Source organism: Artemia sp. Qi Xiang Cuo, chromosome 9, assembly GCF_049724085.1.
Source record: "Artemia sp. Qi Xiang Cuo chromosome 9, ASM4972408v1, whole genome shotgun sequence".
In the NCBI taxonomy this organism is placed as follows: Eukaryota; Metazoa; Arthropoda; class Branchiopoda; order Anostraca; family Artemiidae; genus Artemia; species Artemia sp. Qi Xiang Cuo.
In genome coordinates, this window is record NC_142802.1 from 55,161,204 (window position 1) to 55,182,140 (window position 20,937).

Genomic DNA, 20,937 nt, shown 5'->3' on the forward strand with positions numbered 1-20,937 from the left:
GCCACCCTGGGAAAAACAGGAATTCTTTCTTAAAGTTGTGACCTATTTAGATAGTTCTTGTGGCCAGAAATGTCAATGTGCCAGTTTTAAGAAGAAAAAATCTATGTAGCCGACAGGCTTGTATATATTGATTCTCTTTGTCACTTATCTTGTAACCGCAGGCAATGTGAACTTCTTCTTGATGTCATGGCGTCATCATAGGTTTGATAAAACTATCATGGGAAAAGTGAGAATTCTTCTTTAAGGCTGTGAGCTATTTAGATCTTTTTAGTGGCCAGAAATGTCAATATGCTAGTTAAGAAAAAAACTATGTAGCTGATTTCGAAGCCGGGCCCCGGCACTCAGCATATGGTAAGCTAATGACGTATGTATGCTTTTCGAATGTAGTCATAAACATGACATCACCGACATGAATCTTTTTTCCAAAATTAAGGCTCTTAACGGATTTTCTCAAACATCTGGCCTATGTAGATCGTTTTTTTTAGGCCAGAAAATCCCAGGACGCCAATATTCACGAAAAAATATGGAGCCGCTTTCAAGAAAATAGAAATAAATACCTACATAAATAGATAATTATTGCTCGTTTAAAAAGATAGTATATAAGCAATACTTTGAGAAAAGAAAGAAAGTGGTACTAGATTCTTATCATTAAAAACAGTAACCCTAAAACTTATAAGCGTTAATCAGTAAAAGCGATCATCTCAGTAAAAGCGTTAATCAGTAAAAAGCGATCGTTAATCAGTAAAAAATCAGTAATCAGTTCCTGCACACTTGCCTCGTCTTGCACATACATAGAGCGTTTTTTTTTTATTATTATAAAGGACAAACAAAATATTTTTCCTCCCTCTACATGAATGGCCTTGTCCTATGAGAACGTGCATTTTTTTAAAATCGAGAATTATGAGTCCAAAGGGTTATCTGGATTCTATAATGACAGCAATTTACAATAAAAAAGCAAGAGACCATGACTTTGGTCAACCTCTCCACTAATGGTAAGTTGTTTACAGCAAATTTCAATTATTTGTTTTGAAGGTATCAGGATTAATTTTGCATTTAACTTAGTCTTTACTGGGCTCAGTTATACTTGTCAGATTAATTTAAAAACTTTTTCTAAAAAAGAATATTTTCAAAAGAAGTAAAGTGCCATAACAAAAACTTAGAAAGAGCAGAAACAAAGTCATATAATCACACTGAACATACAGATAACAGATACTTCTAATAAATAAATAAATGAATCCTATAACAAACAGAAAATAAAACAAATAAGGCTAACTGAGTCTAACTAAGGCTAACGTTCTAAGTCTAACTTAGAACGAATAAAATTACAACACACAGGAGCAGGGCTACCGCTGTCTACACCTTCTAGAGAACAGAGCGTCATTTTTGTTTTTACTGAAAACGATCTGTATTTGGAGCAGAATGATTTTTATTTGTAAGCAATGCAACAACATAATAATAACCAAAGGCTAAAAGTTAAATATTAAGGTTGGCTCTACCCCTCCCCTCTTCTCTCTCTCAAACACTAAACGACTTGAATGTTGTACAGGTTTTATTGAAAATGATACGTATTTTTAACAGTGTGGTTTTACTTGTAACAATATCAACAACAATAAAATAAAATCAGCAAAATGATAAAGGTTACTGGAAAGTACTAATGAAAGTAGGTGACTCGTTTAATATATAAATATTAATTCCTGCAAGCCTCAGCAATTTTATATATATATATATATATATATATATATATATATATATATATATATATATATATATATATATATATATATATATAACATACATTTCAAAAATGTATAGTTTGTTTTCCATAAAGCACAAAGTAGCGTTTTTTGTAGAGGAAAGTTTCCGGGGAATTATTCCAGGGTATATTTTACACAGGGGGGGGGGGGATTTCTAGGCATCAGTTGAAACACGGTGAGAAATTAAATAAAAAAACAACTTTTTTCAACCGAAAGTAAAGAGCAACATTAAAACTTAAAACGAACAGAAATTATTCATTATATGAGGAGGGCTGTCCCTTCCTCAGCCCTCGCTCTTTTCGCTAAAGTTTGACTTTTTGTCAAAAGTCTTTAAGAAAGACTGCTCAAACAAAAGGGGCCTCAGAATTGAATGAGAAGTATTTTTAAAGAACTTTAAGACTTTAGCATAAAGGGCGAGGGTTGAGGAAGGGGCAGCCCCCTCATATACGTAATAGTTTCTGTTCGTTTTAAGTTTTAATTTTTCTCCTTACTTTCAGTTTAAAAAACATGTTTTTCATTATCATTCAATCTCATTCTAGACTACATCATTGGAGAAATGCGTTCAGTGATACAGTTGAAGACCAGCTTTCAAACTCATTTTAGGACTGGCTTTAACTTCAACCATTCTTTGCAGGAAGACCTTTGGAAATACGTGGGGAAAAAGGTTGAAAGATTTAAAGACAAGCAGGTAGAAACACTGAGCAGCTGTGACTGCATCTGCCTGACTGCAATCATATGGTCAGCTACCAACAAGAGCTTTCTTAGGCCAACTGCAGATTTGATGAATAAAGACAAATATCATATTTCAATTACCTTAACTGTTAACAAAAACAAAGGGTCATACACACACACATGATAACATTTCAGAAAAGTTTTCTGGTCTCTCTAGCGATTGGTAAACCCAATGATATAACAACAGTCGTGGGAACTATGACAGACAATGCATCAAAGTGTGTGAGCTTTTTTAAAGAGTTGAAAAAGAAAGAGGAGCAGGAAGAAAAATAAATCGATGAAATTAAATTGAGCTCCCACATCACTGCATGCTCCACGATAATATACAGTTTGCTTGGAATATACTGCAGTTCAAGAAATCAACGCACCACACGACTACGTTAACACAGCCTTCTATTTGCTACACCCTTGTTGGCATAGCAGTCACATGCTAAACTTAGCTACTTCAATTGGCTCCAATAATGCAACAGTTGATGCTTCTTATTCTGTTGTTATATTGTTCTGGTTTTTGGTAAAATATTCAGGGCTTTAGGCTTCTCTTAGGAATTCAAATGAAAATTTGTCCTGAATTCGGTTGGTGCTGATCAATTTTTATGACGGGTGTTTGCACTGACTGGTACAAATGGAAGGAATAGTGAACAAGATCTTTTGGAGGAAAGGATGGACTCTCCAAACTTGTGCATTAATTGGAACACACCTATCATGTATGGTTGAGACGTTTAGGCTAGAAAGAGCACTCCTGTAACTGGTATAATTTTGGGTCAACATAATCTTGAGTACCCATATTTTTTATCAATGTCCAGATCTTTACTCAGATGGTCTGTACTGTGCACTTGTGGGCACAGCAAAGGGCATACATACTCGTAAATAGGGCGCATACATGATGAAAACCATTTTCAACTAATATTAACAGAAACCCAAACGTCGTAATCTAATGAGTGAGTGCACTGTCCAAATACCATTTTTCACCAGACTAATAAGATGCACATTAGACAAGCAGTCATCACTGAAAGGGACGCACAGGATAACAGAAACAGAGGCATTTGGGCCATGGTCATAATGCTTCTTCATGAACATTTATCCTACAGTACAATTACGAGCTTTCAAAAAAAAAAAAAACTGACGAAACTTGGGTGCTTTGTGAAGTACACTAAATCCTTGGTAAGGGCACAACTAGATGATCTCAACCAATGCTTTAGCTTTCTGGGAGGCTGCATTCAAAGTTGAACGTAACTATGTTCTCTAAACATGCTGCATGCCTATATTGAAGAGCAAATTTTTTCTGAAGTGTTCTACCTGCAGTTTCCAAAGTTAGGGCAGAATTCCTACAGTTACTGGGAGCCACACAGAGGGAGCTTGTTTTTCTGAAATACTACACATCCATCAAGTTTTCAAGTGTATATTAAAAGCTTGCCATCTTCTACTCCCCCCCCCCCCCAGTGAAATTCATTTTATAGCAGAAAGTTGCACTCTCTCTCTCTCTCTCTCTCAAGAAGAAAACTTGTTGGAAGATCTTGGGCTTGACCTTGACAACGCTCAATGGAAACAAGCAAAGCCTCAACTCAGAGAAGAATCAGCAGTCTTAAAATAAACTACTGAGTAGCCTATATAAGATTTTTCCATCCAGATTTTTAAAACTGCAGCAAGCAGATTCACCATGTGCCTCTACAACCAGATACAGAAATAAGAAGAGGAATAAACAGTCATAACTGAAAAGCTCATAGCCCTTAATAGAAGAAGAAAAGCCTTCTGATGTTAAATTCGCCATTTTGATTTTACTTATGTGACCACAAGTGGTCACAAAAAGGTTATAATTCATTTAAAATTTTTATTTTAGGGGAAAAATCTCTCATTTACTTACATATTTTAGAAAGTGCTAATTATGTACTTCAGTTTCAAGTAATACTTTAGTACATTTTGTTCATACAGTTACTGCTTAATTCTTTCAGCCAGTCATTGAGCACATTAATCTTTTTCTTCCAATTAAATAGAAAAACTATCCAGAGAAAGAAAAAATTTAGAGATTATTATCTATCAGTATATTGTGGCCAAATATTGTTTCTTCATTGCAGTAAATTTATTAGATGATTCAGCTCATACAGAGTGTTTCACTTTCTAGTCCAAAACTACTCACTAACAATAAAACACAAAAAGAATGCTTGACAAGCACTACACCACTAATTCATAAACTAATCAACTAATTCATAAAAAAAACTGGCTAATTCTATTTTACCACATACACATTAATGTAATCTACTTTTAAATTATACAAATCGGTGTTAAGCCAGTCTTATATATGAAGTCATCCTGTAGTTTTTTTTCAAATTGGACAAAATGGTAATAGCATCTCTTGTCTCTAAGGAGTTCATTGAGACTAAAGGAGAACCACACATCATACATACTGGACATTAATTGCATTTCAATCCTGACACTTGTATATACCTGAAGTGTTTGCTTGTCTCAGTCTCTCTATAAGTGCAGGTAGCAGATTCTTCTACTTTGACTTAGCAAACAAAATTATTTAATTTACAAAGTCTGGTAATCACCTGAGTTAGCTCATAAGAAAGCTTGACTTTCACTACTATTTTGAGATCATTTGAGGAGGCAAAGAAACGAAGAGACTATGGCTTTGTTTAAATCGAGATTGAAGCATACCATTGCTTATAAAGGAGTCTTTAAGGGTCTCCTGAGCAGGGCGCAAAGGGTCATGTGGATTTTCTGGAAAAGAATTGAATCCGCGTTTCTATTTGGCCCAGCCATACCATATGACATGTTGCGAATGCATCAAACAATCTCTGTTGAAAATCATTTTTGACATATCACACAGCCTTGAGCCGTTCAGAATCAGAACATATCATGTCCATTTTTCAGGGGTATGCATGCACTGATATTGGCTGCATTACCTTGGTTCCTGAAGTTTTGAAAGCGCTAGATATAGAAACCCAATTTTTATTTCCACGGATTCAAACTTAAAAATGTGCCCTCATTTTCCACATAGCCTACCCACCCCCTTTAGCAAACAATTACTTAATTTTTTTCTTCTAAAACAAACAAAGATAAAATAAACCTTGTAAACGTGTAGTGTTAATTTATGATAAAGAAACGACAGAATTGTTTTCCACCATCTAAAGTATAGATAATCCATTTTTAATCTTTATGCTTTTTATATTAGTTAATGACTAAACCACAAATCTTACATTTCTATCTTGTGGACTGAACAATTCATGTTACATTGTGGAAAAAAGAAGCAGCCTTAAGCAAAATAAATACACCCAAAAGTACTGAAATATTAAACTAATACAGAAAAACTAGGAAAAAGATTTTTTCAGTTAAATGTGTATTTTTTCATAGACTTTGATGCATCAACCTCAATTATAATAATTATGCTATAATTATTTATGACATTTCAAAATAAATAAGAAAGGAAAGTACCTGTAGTTCCTGATCCATATCAAGTGATTTCATGAGTTCTTCTTTGTCCAGAATAGAATCGAGAATTATTCCTTGTGATGGCATCCTTCCCAAAGGTCCTGTTTAGGACCTGAACATGAAAAAGAAAAAAGATTTTCACTTGTTTATTTTCTAAGCCAGAGTGCAAATGCATTATTTCCACAGCTATGCACTCATCACCAACAAATAGTTTATTTGTTAAGTCAATTTGTTGCAAAAATTAAAATTTTCACATTTTTGAGTATCCTCCTAATTTTGCTTCTAAACTAACCTGCTAATTCATGATATACTTACAGTTTGCAAATAGAAACAGGTCAACTATTAAGGGATGCAAGGAAGATGTTTATCCTGGGCGAAGATGTTGAAAAAGAAGATCCTAATATTTTAATCCCTCCAAGAGGACAGGGGGATCTGCTTCCTGTGTAGGTATGATTATGACATTGACTAGATTTGGGCAGGGAGTAGCATGACTTACTAACTTTGTTTATTTTGATTGATTTGACTCTGCTGGCTAGCTTTCCTTTTCTTTGGTGCTGTTGCATTGTATTTGCAACAAAGAATTATTAGGCTATTTTGCTTGTGCTTTAATAGGTTACTTTTTTTTTATATTATCATTTTGATATAGCTCTGTACTAGGCTATTTGTAGAATTCCTTTTTGTGCTCTAGCTTTTTTTTTATAGTTACAATAGGTGTTGTCTATACTAGGTGTTCTTTTTCCTGACATTGTTATTTTTTTCTAAGGTTTTAATATTGGAGAGAACACTGCTTTTTCACAAAGATGAATATATTTACATATTTTGAAGGGTGGCCGGCATTTAACCCCCCCCCCCCCCGAGGAAAATACTCCCCGCCCCTGTAAAATAAGGCTTTCCAAATTTGAGAATTTTATTTGAGTTTGTTTTTTTTTTCATAGGGGGAAGAAGTTTTGGTACTTGTGTATTATGCACCACTCACTCAAGTTTACACTATGTATAACTCAAGAACAAACCAGTTTGTTCGTTGGTTTCTTCATTACTTTAGAAACAAATTCGGGCTACAGATTTGCACATTAGGGGGAGGAGGAGGTAAAGTATAGCGGGTCGGCATGCAAAATGTGTTAGGTACAATTATTCTGCATATTACATAGATAGATAGATAAGTGTATTTTAAAGCCAAATATACAGCTATGAACACAATAAAATAACATAAACGAAAGGCACAAATAACATAAACTTTGATCAGGAATCATCATAAAACACTTAAATGAAACACTACATTAACCTAATAATAGTACTTCATACTTTTTTTTATTTAGTTAACAAAATTTTCAGATACCTGGCTATTCTACAAATAAACTGAGGCGATGTACTATTTAAGACACCTGGAAGCATAAACTCATTTTTTCCAAATATCCCTTCCCTTATCATAGAGAGCTCTGGCACCAGCTCAATCAATAGACCAATAACTCTGCATAGCGGGTAAGTAGATATTTCTTCATTGGAACATTTTTCTTCAGAATATCTTACAAGCGTTGCGCTAATTGGGAGCCAACTAGTCTCGAGCTATATCCAAAACGTCAAATAGCTAGCGGGTAAATTCAGCTTCAGGTCGAACTTCTATCAATAAACCACCTTAAGACCTTTATAAAACTGTAATGTTTCTGATTTTTTTTATCTCCTCACTCCATATTTGGATGATTTCATTCTCTCGTACTATCTTAATCTCATTCTCCCAATTTGCATCTATACCCATTGGTCCTCTATCTTCATTCTAAACAAAAGAAAATCCTGTTTTGTCTAAAATGTCTTTTATTTTTAGTGACCATGATCTTTTTTTCCCTGCAAGAGTAAATCTTCATAAGCTGCCTTAAGCTGCCTGTCACTCAGTAACTGGAGGACTCTCAACCAAAATTTAATCATTGAGACTAGTCTGTAATTTTTTAGTGGTCACATACCTAGAAAGAATTGTTTTCCGACTTCAAACTGTCCAAATACTTTACTCCCTCCCCTTATGTGCAAATATATAGTCCAAAATATATATTTCCCATATATTCTGTCACTTGTCTTTATCTTGTCTTGTACTAAGCTGAGAAAAACTAGCAAAGAAACCGGTTTGTTATCAAGCTTTATGCAGGGTAAACTTGAGTGAGTGGAGCATAATACAGAAGTACAGAAGTCCCTTCCCCCTACATAAATTAAAACACAAAGCTCAAATAAAATTCTCAAATTTGGAAAGCCTTATTTTCCAAGGGGGGGTATTTTCTGTAGGGGGGATTTTCTGGGTAGTATTTTCCAGGGGGGGGGGGGGGGTAAATGCCTAGAACCATTTTGAAGTTCCTTAGATCCTCCCAGGACACAATTCAGGGACTAAATCTATTCCTGAAAGCTTCATCCACATAACTCAATTAGTTTTTCAAAGGTATGAAAAAACTCATCATCTAAGACTTAATCTGTTAGTGCGTTTTTTAGAAAATAGTAAAGGAAAAGTAAACCCTCACAAATATTCAGCAAATTTTGTTTTTTCCAGTTAAGACAGGCAAATGCAACACCTGTTTTATATTTATTTTTCTTAGCCTTAGATATAGGGAAGGAGTATAGATCGGAGCTTGGAAACACCTTCTGAAGTTAAATTACAGGACCTTATATCTTTCCCTGAAAATGTAATTCATGTAGCCTGTCCTGTAAATTAACGGTTTGGTGGCTAATACATGAACATATTATTTGATGTATATTTTAAGGCTCTTTTCAATCATATTAATGGTAACCATTTCAAATGTTTCCCTACCCCCTCTAATGGGGATACATATAGCCCTAGACAGAATATAAACGTTTCCTGATTTCATGGATTTGAAATGTTTGTTTGTACTTATTTTTCATCAATAGTTTGTTTGGAATGCCCAATAAAGTCAATTGAAAAAAAAGAGAACAACAAAACCAACAGCTAATTGTATATAACCTAGGGCTACACCTAGCCCCACTAGGGAAGGGGGTTGGGATATATTTGTATTGGTTGCAATTAGTACATTAGGAAAGAGCATTGAAGGGCAAATCCAATGGTATTTTCATTTTTGCTAGCAAACTGATCCCCTGATGGGAAAGAATATAGCACTAGGGAACCAACTGTTGATGAGAAATGCATACAAAAGATACTAGGAGTAAACTTGTTCTTTTCCTTATTAATTCTTTTTTTTTGGCAAGTAGGAATAGGATAAAACATGACATTTGATTGAAAATCAAATGATATAGCCCATTAATTAGTCCCTGAAGTCGCACTGAAAACTGGCGGCACGCCGCCGCCAAAAAGGCTTCAACACGATGCCGCCAATACGGTCGGTGGCGCCATGCCACCGGAATTTTAAGCACTGAATTATTGTCTGAGATTATTAAGAGGCAAATATAATACAAAATTTACTATTTAACAGTAATTACAAAAATTTTGCTTCCTCTAAAAAATGTTTTTAATCGACTCATCAACTATGGACTTTAGATTATTATTCATTTGTTTCTGTCCCAGTGGCTGATCCAGGGGGGGGGACGGAGGCGCACGCCCCCTAGCGTAGTCTAAAGTAATGTAATTTACTTAATTAACCCAAGTTTGCGTTAATTAAACTTGCTCCTAACGCAAGTTTATCAGATCAACCTATTTTGCGCCCCCCTAATTTTTTTATTTATTGGATCAACTTATTTTGCCCCCCCCCACCTAAAAAAAATCCTGGATCCGCCCCTGTTCTGTCCTCTTTGCTACAGTGTAATATTTTCAAATTTAAATGAGTTTTGACTAGCCATGATATTCCTCAAATATCTTATTTATAAATATTTTACCATATGCAAAAATTCAGCTATTCTACAAAGGCCTGAAAACAAGGTGGAAAAACATTGTAAGTAATAAACTGTTGGGGATTAATTTTTTTTTGTATTTTTATGTATATTAAATAAATAAAATAAATAAATTAAGAAGTCTCTTTTTCTTCTAGAACCGTCAATGAAGAAAGCATGGTCTGCCCGATATGCCAGAGAAGCATCAAACCCAGTGAAAACACTTCCATATTATCCAAGAAAGGAGCCAATACCGTGAATAACACAAGCAAAGAAAGAGGCAGTAGCATGGCCGTGACGACTAGAAATAAAGTCCACATCATGTATCGTCGTAACTTCTGTGACAGACGTCGGATTGACAGAGAAAAGAACGCTCAAAGGAAACTTGAGCAGAAAGAATCCGTTGCAGTTCCCCGACCAGATCTTCAGCTCCAAGCTTTGATTTTTCGAAGAACTGCCTATTCTGTGGTCAAGCAGTGAAATTATGCAAGATCGCAAGTCGCGAATTCGCTGAAGCTTATGCAGTAGGAACTCATAGCTTCGACTACTCGATTAGTGAAATGTGTAAGAGCAGGAACGATCAGAGGGCCACGACAGTGCTTGGTCGGATAAATTCAAAGACTTTTGACCTTCATGCAGAGGATGCCGTTTATCATCAAATATGCTTAGTGAACTTCAGGACAGGAAAAGAGATTACACAAAAATTCTGTGGTCAAGAAGAAATGAGTGATGTACTTCCACCAAAGAAACGGAAGGAAAGACCGTGCGATAGTGCAAGGAAAGCCGCTCTCGAAGAAGCGCTTTGGTGTTATGCCAACAGTGAAGAACCTGTCCCTTTGCTGCCTCCACCTATACAATAAATCGGACAAATTATAGATTCGGACAAATTAGGAACAAGAAAAATCTTAAGATCCACATAATTAGTCAAATATTTTGCTTTTATTCCATTTGTATTTGGTTATGGTTGTATTATGGTTGTTATTATGGTTTGCAGTAAATTAATGCAACTAGATGTCGATCGTGTAGAAAGAGCTTGAGCGCAACTAAAACAATTTGGTGGTGAGAGCAGTATAAAAAAAAACATTCACAGACTTTTGCATTAAATTCTAATGACGCTCTAAACGGGGAAATCTTGAGTTATGAATACTAAATCAACACTAATAAAAATTTTGTCAAATACTAAATCATAAAAAATCAAAATTTCGTACTCGCTTTAGAATTACTGAAGACAAATGACCATGGAAGTTTCCATTTAAAATAGAATTAGTAAGCCTCTTAAACTGCCTTGAAATATTCTTACCACGGTTGAATTGGTTGTAGCTCTTAAAAAGATGGTCTCATATTTCAAGCTTTGAAGCAGCGATTTGCTCTGAATAATATAATACTGATATAGCTTTGGTGTTATGCCAACGCTTTGGTGTATTACTCTTTGGTAACCTATACAATAAATAAAATGCTGCCTCCACCTCCACAATAAATGATGCCTCCACCTCTTCATGTCTAAGATAAAAATAATTGTTATTGTTTTTCCCTCTTGGGGGTGCATTATAAAAGTTTGAAGGATGAAGTAAATCTGAAGCTAAACTTTTAGGGCTGCATCTCCTCCAACCTTGCCTGCGATTGTGTAACAAAACTCAAAACTTTGAACCATTAATAAATGCTTGATTAATAAATAAGATCCACATAATTAGTCAAATATTTTGCTTTTATTCCATTTGTATTATGGTTGCCAAACACAACACCGAACACCTAATAAAATATGTGAACAGCCAGACCATCCAGGGCAAAAAATCAAAAGAAAGAAACATAAAACCAAATCTGACAAAATTTGCGGTTTTAAAACTTCAAAAATTAAATAAAAAAAGAAACACCAATCCATCAAAAACATTCCTAAGTGAAGAGAATCTTACCTCAATAAATTTCCTCATACAAATAATTTTTAATCAGAAGAACCCATTTAATTCTTTTTCATCCTTTTTTTTATTATAATTTCATTGAAAATTTATCTAAATCTTTTCGCATTCGCGCTCTATCTCGATTGTTTATAAATGAGAAAAAAATTAGAATAAATAACTGACAGAAATGATTAAATGCACGTATCCTTGGCAACGAAATGGAATGAAATCAAACATCTAATTTAATTAGAAAATACAATTATAAATTATAATTAGAAAATAAATACAAAAAAATCAAAAAATTATAATAAATAACTGACAGAAATAATTAAATGCACGTACCCTTGGCAACGAAATGGAATGAAATCAAGCATCTAATATAGATCGGACAAATTAGGAACAAGAAAAATCTTAAGATCCACATAATTAGTCAAATATTTTGCTCATATTTCCCGTGCTTTAGTATTTTTGTTTCTTTTAAAATTGACAAACCTGGACCCACTCAAAGACTAAAGAGCATTTTCATCCCCCAAAATAAAAAAGGTCCAAACAAGAAAACCACTGGATAACTGAATTCATTTCAGACGCCATGTTCTCGATCAATAATGAAGGGCTTTTAGCTTCAACAGATATCACTGCATCATCTGCAAACATAAGTGCTAGGCTATCCTTATAGGATAAAAAATTAGGAGATCATTTATATACATAAAAAAAGTAACGGTCCAAGTATAGACCCCTGTTGCACTTCGATATCATCCAGGGATTTAGGCTGAGACTGATGGCCTTGTAGGTCTACTTGAAATCCGCGATTACGTAGATATGACTTAATTAAATCCAATGCCTTTCCACGAATTCCAGAGTTATTCAATTTTTCAAACAAAATGGAATGATTTAGAGTATCAAATGCTTTTTTTATATCGTACAAAATGCATGCTCCATAATTACCATTATTAAGTGAATCATTCGTTTTAAGAAAAAAGGCCGCAACTGCTTGTTCAGTAGAACGACCCGATCTAAACCCAAACTGGCTTTTGGTTAAAAGATTTTTTTATCTAAATAAGACAAAATTGTTTTGTGAAATAACTTTTCCAAAATCTTTGACAAAGGAGAAAGAATCTAATATCCCTTTGCTTATAATCTTGAATGCAACTAAATTAGTTTCTGTCTAAATTTGGGCTCGGGTTGCATATGCATACGAAACATAAAAAACTTCAATGCAAGTTGAATTTCTATTCAAAAAAGATCTGAGTAATACTATTTTTGCTTTTTCATTGAAAATGCCTTTATAGGTAAATAGTTGAAAAATCGAAAAAAAACAAATTTCCCTCTCCTCCATTTTCAAAAATACTATTCTAGATGCATCCCTCCCCCTAGCTTTTCAAGAACTAACGCCACTGTCTCGCTTGGGTAAAACTAACCTTTTCAGTGCGAATTTTCACAGACTTAGTTTCTTCGATTCACGTATAACTGTTCGAGTATTGAAATCACCCAATTGTTTGTAACATCCACGAAAGTTTAAGCAGAATAAGTCAAAAGGTCTTATGTTACACAACACAAATTATGCAGGATGGTAGAAAAACTGATTTTTTTTATCAGGATCAGCCGTTGTTGACAAAAAAAATTTCAGGCATTGAACATAGAACAAAATAATTTTATATCAATAAATCCGTTTTTTAATTATTTTTTTGACTGAGAAAAGAGGATATACCGTTTTTTGTACCAAAAAAGGAGAAAATGGATCGAACAAATTGGTAAAACTTGCTTAATATGAGGAGGTGGACCATTCATCTCAGCTTTGTAAAAAATATCACATGTCACCATTTATTTGTTTTTTGGAATTTTTGCACTGGCGGGTCACGCTTCCTAAAATTGACTTTATTTATTTAGGGCCGTTTTCACTGAAAAAAAAGAGTAAGACCTCGAAATGTCGTAATATATGTGACCACTCTGACTGAAAATCAATCAGTGGCCAACATTTTTTTTAGGTTCAACGAACTTTTGCTATTCTTTAACTAGTGCAAGGCCTTAATTTAAATTGTATTTTCTACCAGCAGTTTGTGACCTTCCAAACATAACCTAGGCTCCCACATATAAGATTTTTTTATGGCAATATATTGCAGTACCTCTGACGATCATTTTAAGAAAGATGGCTCATATTCTCTCTGAAACTGACTGTGATAATTTGGCCTACAGCTTTCGTCAAGCCAAGGATTTTCTAGTCACTGAGTATGGCGAACGAGTGGTTATGATCGATTCAAACGAGAAAGAGACACTCGTAACATTTAGATATACGGTTGACAAGATATTACGAGAATATCATCAAGAGGTGAAAGCAGATAGTGAAAACGGAGAAAGAGATCAGCAACACTTTAAGAAATTTACAATTAAATTTCTTGTGAATTATTTGTCTCGATTTATCAGTAGTTATACCGAACCAATCGTGCTCAAAATCCTCCTCAGGGCAATACTGTGGGGTTTCTTTTGTGAATGGTGAAGTTTTCCCCACAGTAGAGTGCAGACAGTCTTTTATCATAGTATCCTCTCTTGTTTAGCTTAAAGCTTATACCAATAGGCAATGCAAAGAACTCCCCCCCCCAGGAAAAGTCCCCCCGGATCCCACCCCAAATACTAATGAAATTGATCCATTTGGCTGGTCAAGCTCACTATCACAAAGCTCACATGATAGCTCTTATTCTGAGAATAGGACAATGATCAGTGTAGGGGCTAATGTCACTATAGATGATAATGGGTTTCAAGAGGTCCTTTCTAGAAGCTCTAAAAAAAGGAAAAAAATCTCCCCAATCAAAAGTATTTCCCCTCCCCCTGCCCAAGATTCTCCTTCCCAAAACTTGGGAATTTACCTCAAAATTTCTCCTAATACTCCCTTTTAAATAACAAAGATTACTACAATAAGGGTTGTAATTTTCAAATTGTTAAATCAATGTTCTCTCTTAACATTCACTGTGATGGATCTTTGCTATTAGCTGATCAGATATCAGACCAAGATCAGAAATCAGCAGATATAATAATTAATCTAAAATCTCTTCTGAATATCCCAATTAATTCATCTAAATGGAACCCAAAACAATTCCCAACAAAATTAGCAGCATATAATGTTCCCCAGAAATATCTATTCAAAAGTTAAAAGAAGGGCTCTCAGATAGGGCTGGCAACACAATCCCTGTTGAAGATGTCACCCAACTTGGTAAACCCAACTCCAATGGGCTAAACAAGTAGATCTTTCTTATTTACACTGAGGGAAAAAATTAATATCCCAGAAAAGTTATTCCTATTTGGGTAAATCAAACCGCACAAGGAATGCAAGCCAAAGCCTATCCAGTGTCAGATGTGTCTCAAACTGGGACACACAACAAATAAATGCAATTAAATTCTCCTAGCCTGTAGTAATTGTAAAGGATCCCATCCTAAAGAGTTGACAACTTGCAACAACACTCAGCCTACATGTATCAATTGTAAAGGCCCACATGAATCTACCAACAAATCACTATGCCCTGCATATAAGAAAAGAGCACTAACACTCCAAATAGCAACAGAAAAGGCCATTCCATTCCCTTTTGCAGCTATGGAAGCAAATGCTGCCCAACCACACCAAATAAAGCCCATAATGAGATCAACCAAAACTCCCAAGTCAACACAATGCATCAAGTACCCCTTACAAAACACCATCCTCTAAGCTCCCTAGCGCACATCCCTGTCAGAAAGAATCACCAAGCCAACAAGCCTCCTCGTCCAGTGAGATGGGTTCCGCCTGCCCCCCCTCCCAAGAAGAAACAAACCAGAAACATTACCAGGAATTAATCCCTTAACTGACAAACTGGATGCACAACCAAACATGCATACTCCAAATATATGCTTATTCATTCTAAACTGTAATGCAGTTCAGGCCATGAATATACATCAACTACAGAAAACAAAAATCATTGCAGAATTGGCAAAAATCTGCATCCCTAATCATATGCTCATTCAAGCTAAAAAAGATCTTGCTTTACTATTAACAAAGCTGAACATTGATGCACAGTCATATGAAAAATAAATCAACAACACAAAACATATCAATACTCCAGTGGAACGTAAGATCACTTTCAGAAAATAAGTTGAATGAACTAATATCTTTTATGGATAATAAATCCATTGATATTGCTTGCCTCCAGGAAACTCGTTTAACCCAAAATCAAACAATTAAGTCTCTTGTATTTACTTTCCCGAGAAAGGATAGATCATCAGAGAGAGAGGGAGGTGGAGTAGCTTTAATAATTAAAAATAATAAAAAATTCTGTGGCATCAACTTTCCAGATTTTGTAAATGATGTTGACGCAAATGGTATCAGTGTTTGGCTGAATAATACAAAAACTTACATAATAAGCTTTTATAACGCTATTGGCCAAACCACAGTTGTCATGGATTTCTTCAGCTATATAAGTAATCCTAACATGTTGAAAAATCTCATTATTTGTGGAGAGTTTAATGCCCACAGCCTTTTGTGGGGGAATAAACCAGCAAATAAAGCCGGTAGGTTCATTGAGCGTATGACTTCAAATTATACTGAATTAGCTGTTGCTACCCCTCCAAACCTGAATACATATTTCAACCCCAAAAGTGGCAGTTTCTCTACAATTGACCTACAAATTATGTCATTAAGAATTTTGAATAAAATTTATATAAATAAAATTGATAGTCTATGTACTGACCACTTTGCTATAGTTTGCTTCCTAAATAAACCTGCTGAAACTCTAACACATACCTCCAAATATATTAACACTAAAGCAAATTGGCCTATGTTCCAAAATAAGCTAAATGATGAAATTACAAGCTTCACCCAAAATTCATGCATTTCAAATGCAACAGCTGACACACATGCTAAAGTTTTGACATCTTTACTAATAAATACAGCTAATCATGCTATCCCCAGGACAACACCCAGGATAAGCTCCCCTAAACACATTCCCAAAGCATGGTGGACGAATGAGTGCCAAAATAAATGGAAAACAAAAAAGGCAGCTAGGAGAACATTCCTAAAAAAAACGTCACCTACTACGTATTTAAAAAAATTACAAGCAGAAGCTAATTACAAGCAGAATGCAAAAAATTGAAACAATACAAAATGATATAATACGTCTCATATTTGGTCTTAGGAAACCCACAAGCACCAAGTTTCTGCTTATGGAGAGTGGATTAACAACAATAAGGGAAAGACGGATCTTTCTCTTGATAAAACATCTTACAAAAATTGAATCAAATAGCTCACACATCCTACAAAATTGGTTAAGAAATCCAGCCATGTATAGAGGCATTGCAGATGAGTATGCCAATATTCAGAAGAAGTTCCCTGTACCTGCAAAGTCTATTGCGCCTACTTTCTCCCATTCCCCTCCATGTATTTGGTCAATTCCCATAATACATACTGATTTCTCAAAGTGGACTAAACATTTAACCCCCATTGCTTTTATCCAGAAAACATTCACTGAACTTAATACAATTACTTATAAAAACCATTTCCAAATTTTTGTTGATGGGTCCAAACTGAATGAGAAGGTAGCATGTGGTGCTTTCCTTCCTCACCTGGACATTGGAATGGGTGAGAGATTGTATAATAATGTATCTATAATGTCTGCAGAGTTAAATGCCATAATCATGGCATTAGAACACCTTATGAAAAATCAATCCTTGATTGCTAATTCAAACAATATTATAGTTTATTCTGACTCTTTGTCAAGCCTTGAGTTGCTGTCTTCAGCTCCTCAGTATAAGTTGGATATTGACACATATCATTGTCTTAGTATTATAGATAATCTTGCTTCAAGTGGAATAAGAACTTATCTTCAGTATATCCCTAGCCACTCTGGTACAAGGGGTAATCATCAGGTTGATGAAATAGCCAAAAATACTACAAATATTGACCAGCCAAGTGGGAGACCAATCCCCATTAGAGATATTTACCGATAGAGACTATCAGATATTATGTTTAATAAGAATAATCCTATTCTTTCCCCCTTTCCCAATAAGGATTTTTCTAAGATTTATCATAGAATTCCTTCTGGAACAAATGGATTAAATTTTCTTGCATTATCCTATCAGTTTCCTAATTCAAGTGGTTCAGTTCCCCTGTCTCCTCTTTGTAGGTATTGTAATATGAATAATGAAACAATTGGCCACTGCATATTTGAATGTAATATGATGACATCTGCACAGCATACCTTGCATTGTAAACTGGTAAAGTGCTTCAAACACCACAAAATCTCACTATCAGCCAAGAGCCTAGTCAACTATACCTGCACACAGAGCAAAAAAATCAATATCTATCATCTTATATTTGAACTCCTTGAGTCAAAAGATTTACTGAAAGATATCTAAGGATATCTAATAAATAAGAGGCAGCCAAGCCAGTAGCTCTGTAGCCCACAGAGTGAAGCAAAAGAAAAGGGCTAAATAGTAACAACTGAAAATCCCGCCTGCGTGAAATAGAAGAAGAAGAAGAATCAGCTCATCATCAAATCCACTATTCCATCAAAAATCCATCAAATCAACAGCAAACCATCAAATCAAACCATAAATCCATCAAATCAACAGCAACAGCAACCTTATAAGAAAATCGAAATATATTTTCTTGTGATTATTATCGCTTCTAATCAGCAGTTGTACCAAACCAATCCTGCTCAACTCATCCTCAGAGCTATACTGTGGTGTTTATCCTCCCCATAGTATAGTGCAGACGGTTTGATATCATTCTATTCTCCCTTCTTGTTTTATTTTTATTTTTGTGTTTAAAGCTTTTTCCAATAGGCAATGATTAGAAGTCCTCAAAAAAAAAAGTTCCCCCAGATCCCACATCAAATTCCAGTGAAAGTGTCATAGCGAAAGATACCCATCCTGGCTGGTCAAGCACGCTATTTCAAAGTTCTAATGATAGCTCCAATTTGGAGAATAGGACAATGATAAGTGTAGGGGCTAATGCCATAAATGATGATAATGGGTTTCAAGAGGTCCTCTCTAGAAGTTCTAAAAAAAGGAAAAAAATCTCCCCAATTAAAAGCATTTCCCCTCTCCCTGCCCAAGATCCTCCTTCCAAAAACTTAGGAATTTACCTTAAAATTACTCCCACTACCCCCTTTGAAATAAAAATGATCACTACAATAAGAGTTGCAATTTTTAAATTGCTAAAATCAATGTTCTCCCTTAACATTAACCGTGATGGATCTCTGCTAATAGCTGTAGAAGATCAGAAATCAGCAGATACAATAATTAACCTTAAATCCCTTCTGAATACCCCAATTATTGCATCTAATTGGAACCCAAAACAATCACCAACAAAAATAGTAGTTTATAATGTTCCCCCAGAGATATCTACTCAGGAGTTAAAAGGAGGCCTCTCAGATAGGGCTGGAAACACAATCCCAGTTGAGGATGTTACCCAACTTGGAAAACCTAACTCTAATGGCCTAAAAACCAGTAGATCCTTCTTATTCACACTGAAGGATAAAATTGACATCCCAGAAAAATTATTCCTATTTGGGCAAATCAAACCAGACAAGGCATACAAACCTAAGCCTATTCAGTGTCAGAAGTGTTTCAAACTGGGACACACGACAAACAAATGCAATGAAATTCTCCAAGAGTAGTAATTGTAAATCTTTCCATCCTAAAGAGCTGACAACTTGCAACAACACTCAGCCTACATGCATCAATTGCAAAGGCCCACATGAATCTACAAATAAATCATTATGCCCTACATACAAGAAAAGAGCTCTAACACTCCAAATATCAACAGAGAAAGCCACCCCATACCCCTTTGCAGCAATGGAAGCAAATGCTGCCCAACAATACCAAATAAAGCCTGTAATGAAAACAATCCAAAACCCCCAAGTCAAATGCCCCCAATGCATCAAGCACCCCATATAAAACACCATCTTCTAAGCCCCCAAGCTCAAATCCCTATCAGAAGGAATCACCAAGCCAACAAGCCTCCTTGTCCGGTGAGATGAGGTCAGCCTGGCCCCCCTCCCAAGAGGAAACAAACCAGTAACACTACCAGGAATCAACCCCTTAACCAACAAACAGGATGCACAACCAAACATGCAATCCCCAAATATATGCTTATTCATTCTAAACTGTAATGCAGTTCAGGCCATGAACATACATCAAATACAGAAAAAAAAATTATTGCAGAATTGGCAAAAATCTACATCCCTGATGATATGCTCATTCAAGCAAAAAAAGATCTTGCTTTACTTTTAACAAAGCTGAACATTGGTACACAGTCATATGAAGAATAAATCAACAACACAACATATATCAATACTCCAATGGAATGTAAGATCACTCACAGAAAATAAGCTAAATGAACTAATATCATTTATGAATAATAATTCCATTAATATTGCTTGCCTCCAGGAAACTCATTTAACCCAAAATCAACAAATTAAGTCTCCGGGATATAGTATCCTGAGAAAGGATAGATCTTCAGAGAGAAAAGGAGGTGGGGTAGCTTTATTAGTTAATAATAATATAAAATTTTGTGGCATCAATTTTCCAGATTTTGCAAATAATGTTGATGTAATTGGTATCAGTGTTTGGCTGAATAGTTTAAAAACCTACATAATAAGCTTTTATAACCCTAATGGCCAAACTACAGATGCCAAGGATTTCTTTAATTATATAAATAATTCTAATGTGTTACAAAATATCATTATTTGTGGTGATTTGAATGCCCACAGCCTTTTGTGGGGGAATAAACCAGCAAATAAAGCTGTTAAATTCATTGAGAATATGACTTCAAATAATAATGAATTAGCTGTTGCTACCCCTCCAAACCTGAACACATATTTCAACCCCAAAAGTGGCAGATTCTCCAAAATTGACCTACAAATTGTGTCATCAAATTTTTTTGAACAAAATTTACATAAATAAAATTGATAGTCTATGTACTGACCACTTTGCTATAGTTTGCTCCCTAAATGAACCTGCTGAAACTTTATCTCATACCTCCAAATATATGAAAACTAAAGCAAATTGGTCTATGTTCCAAAATAAGCTAAATGATGAAATTACAAGTTTCAACCAAAGTTCATGCATTTCTAACACAACAGTTGACACACATGCTGAAGCCTTGACATCTTTACTAGTAAATACAGCTAATGATGCTATCCCCAAGACAACACCTAAGAAAACATTCCCTAAACAAATTCCTAAAGCATGGTGGACAAACGAGTGCCTAAATAAATAGAGGATAAAAAAGGCAGCTAAGACAGAATTCATTAAAAAACCATCACCTATTACATACTTAAAAAAATTAA

At 35.0% G+C, this 20,937-nt stretch overlaps 1 protein-coding gene across 1 annotated transcript in view; it reads right to left on the minus strand.

Moving 5' to 3' along the window:
- Positions 1-20,937, minus strand: part of LOC148948827 (uncharacterized) — an 88,188-nt gene that overhangs the window by 43,469 nt on the left and 23,782 nt on the right. The window contains exon 2 of the mRNA XM_089094724.1: positions 5,919-6,027. Within this exon, the coding sequence (XP_088950850.1) occupies positions 5,919-6,002 (84 nt within the window). The 5' untranslated portion in view covers positions 6,003-6,027. The remainder of the gene's footprint in view (positions 1-5,918; positions 6,028-20,937) is intronic.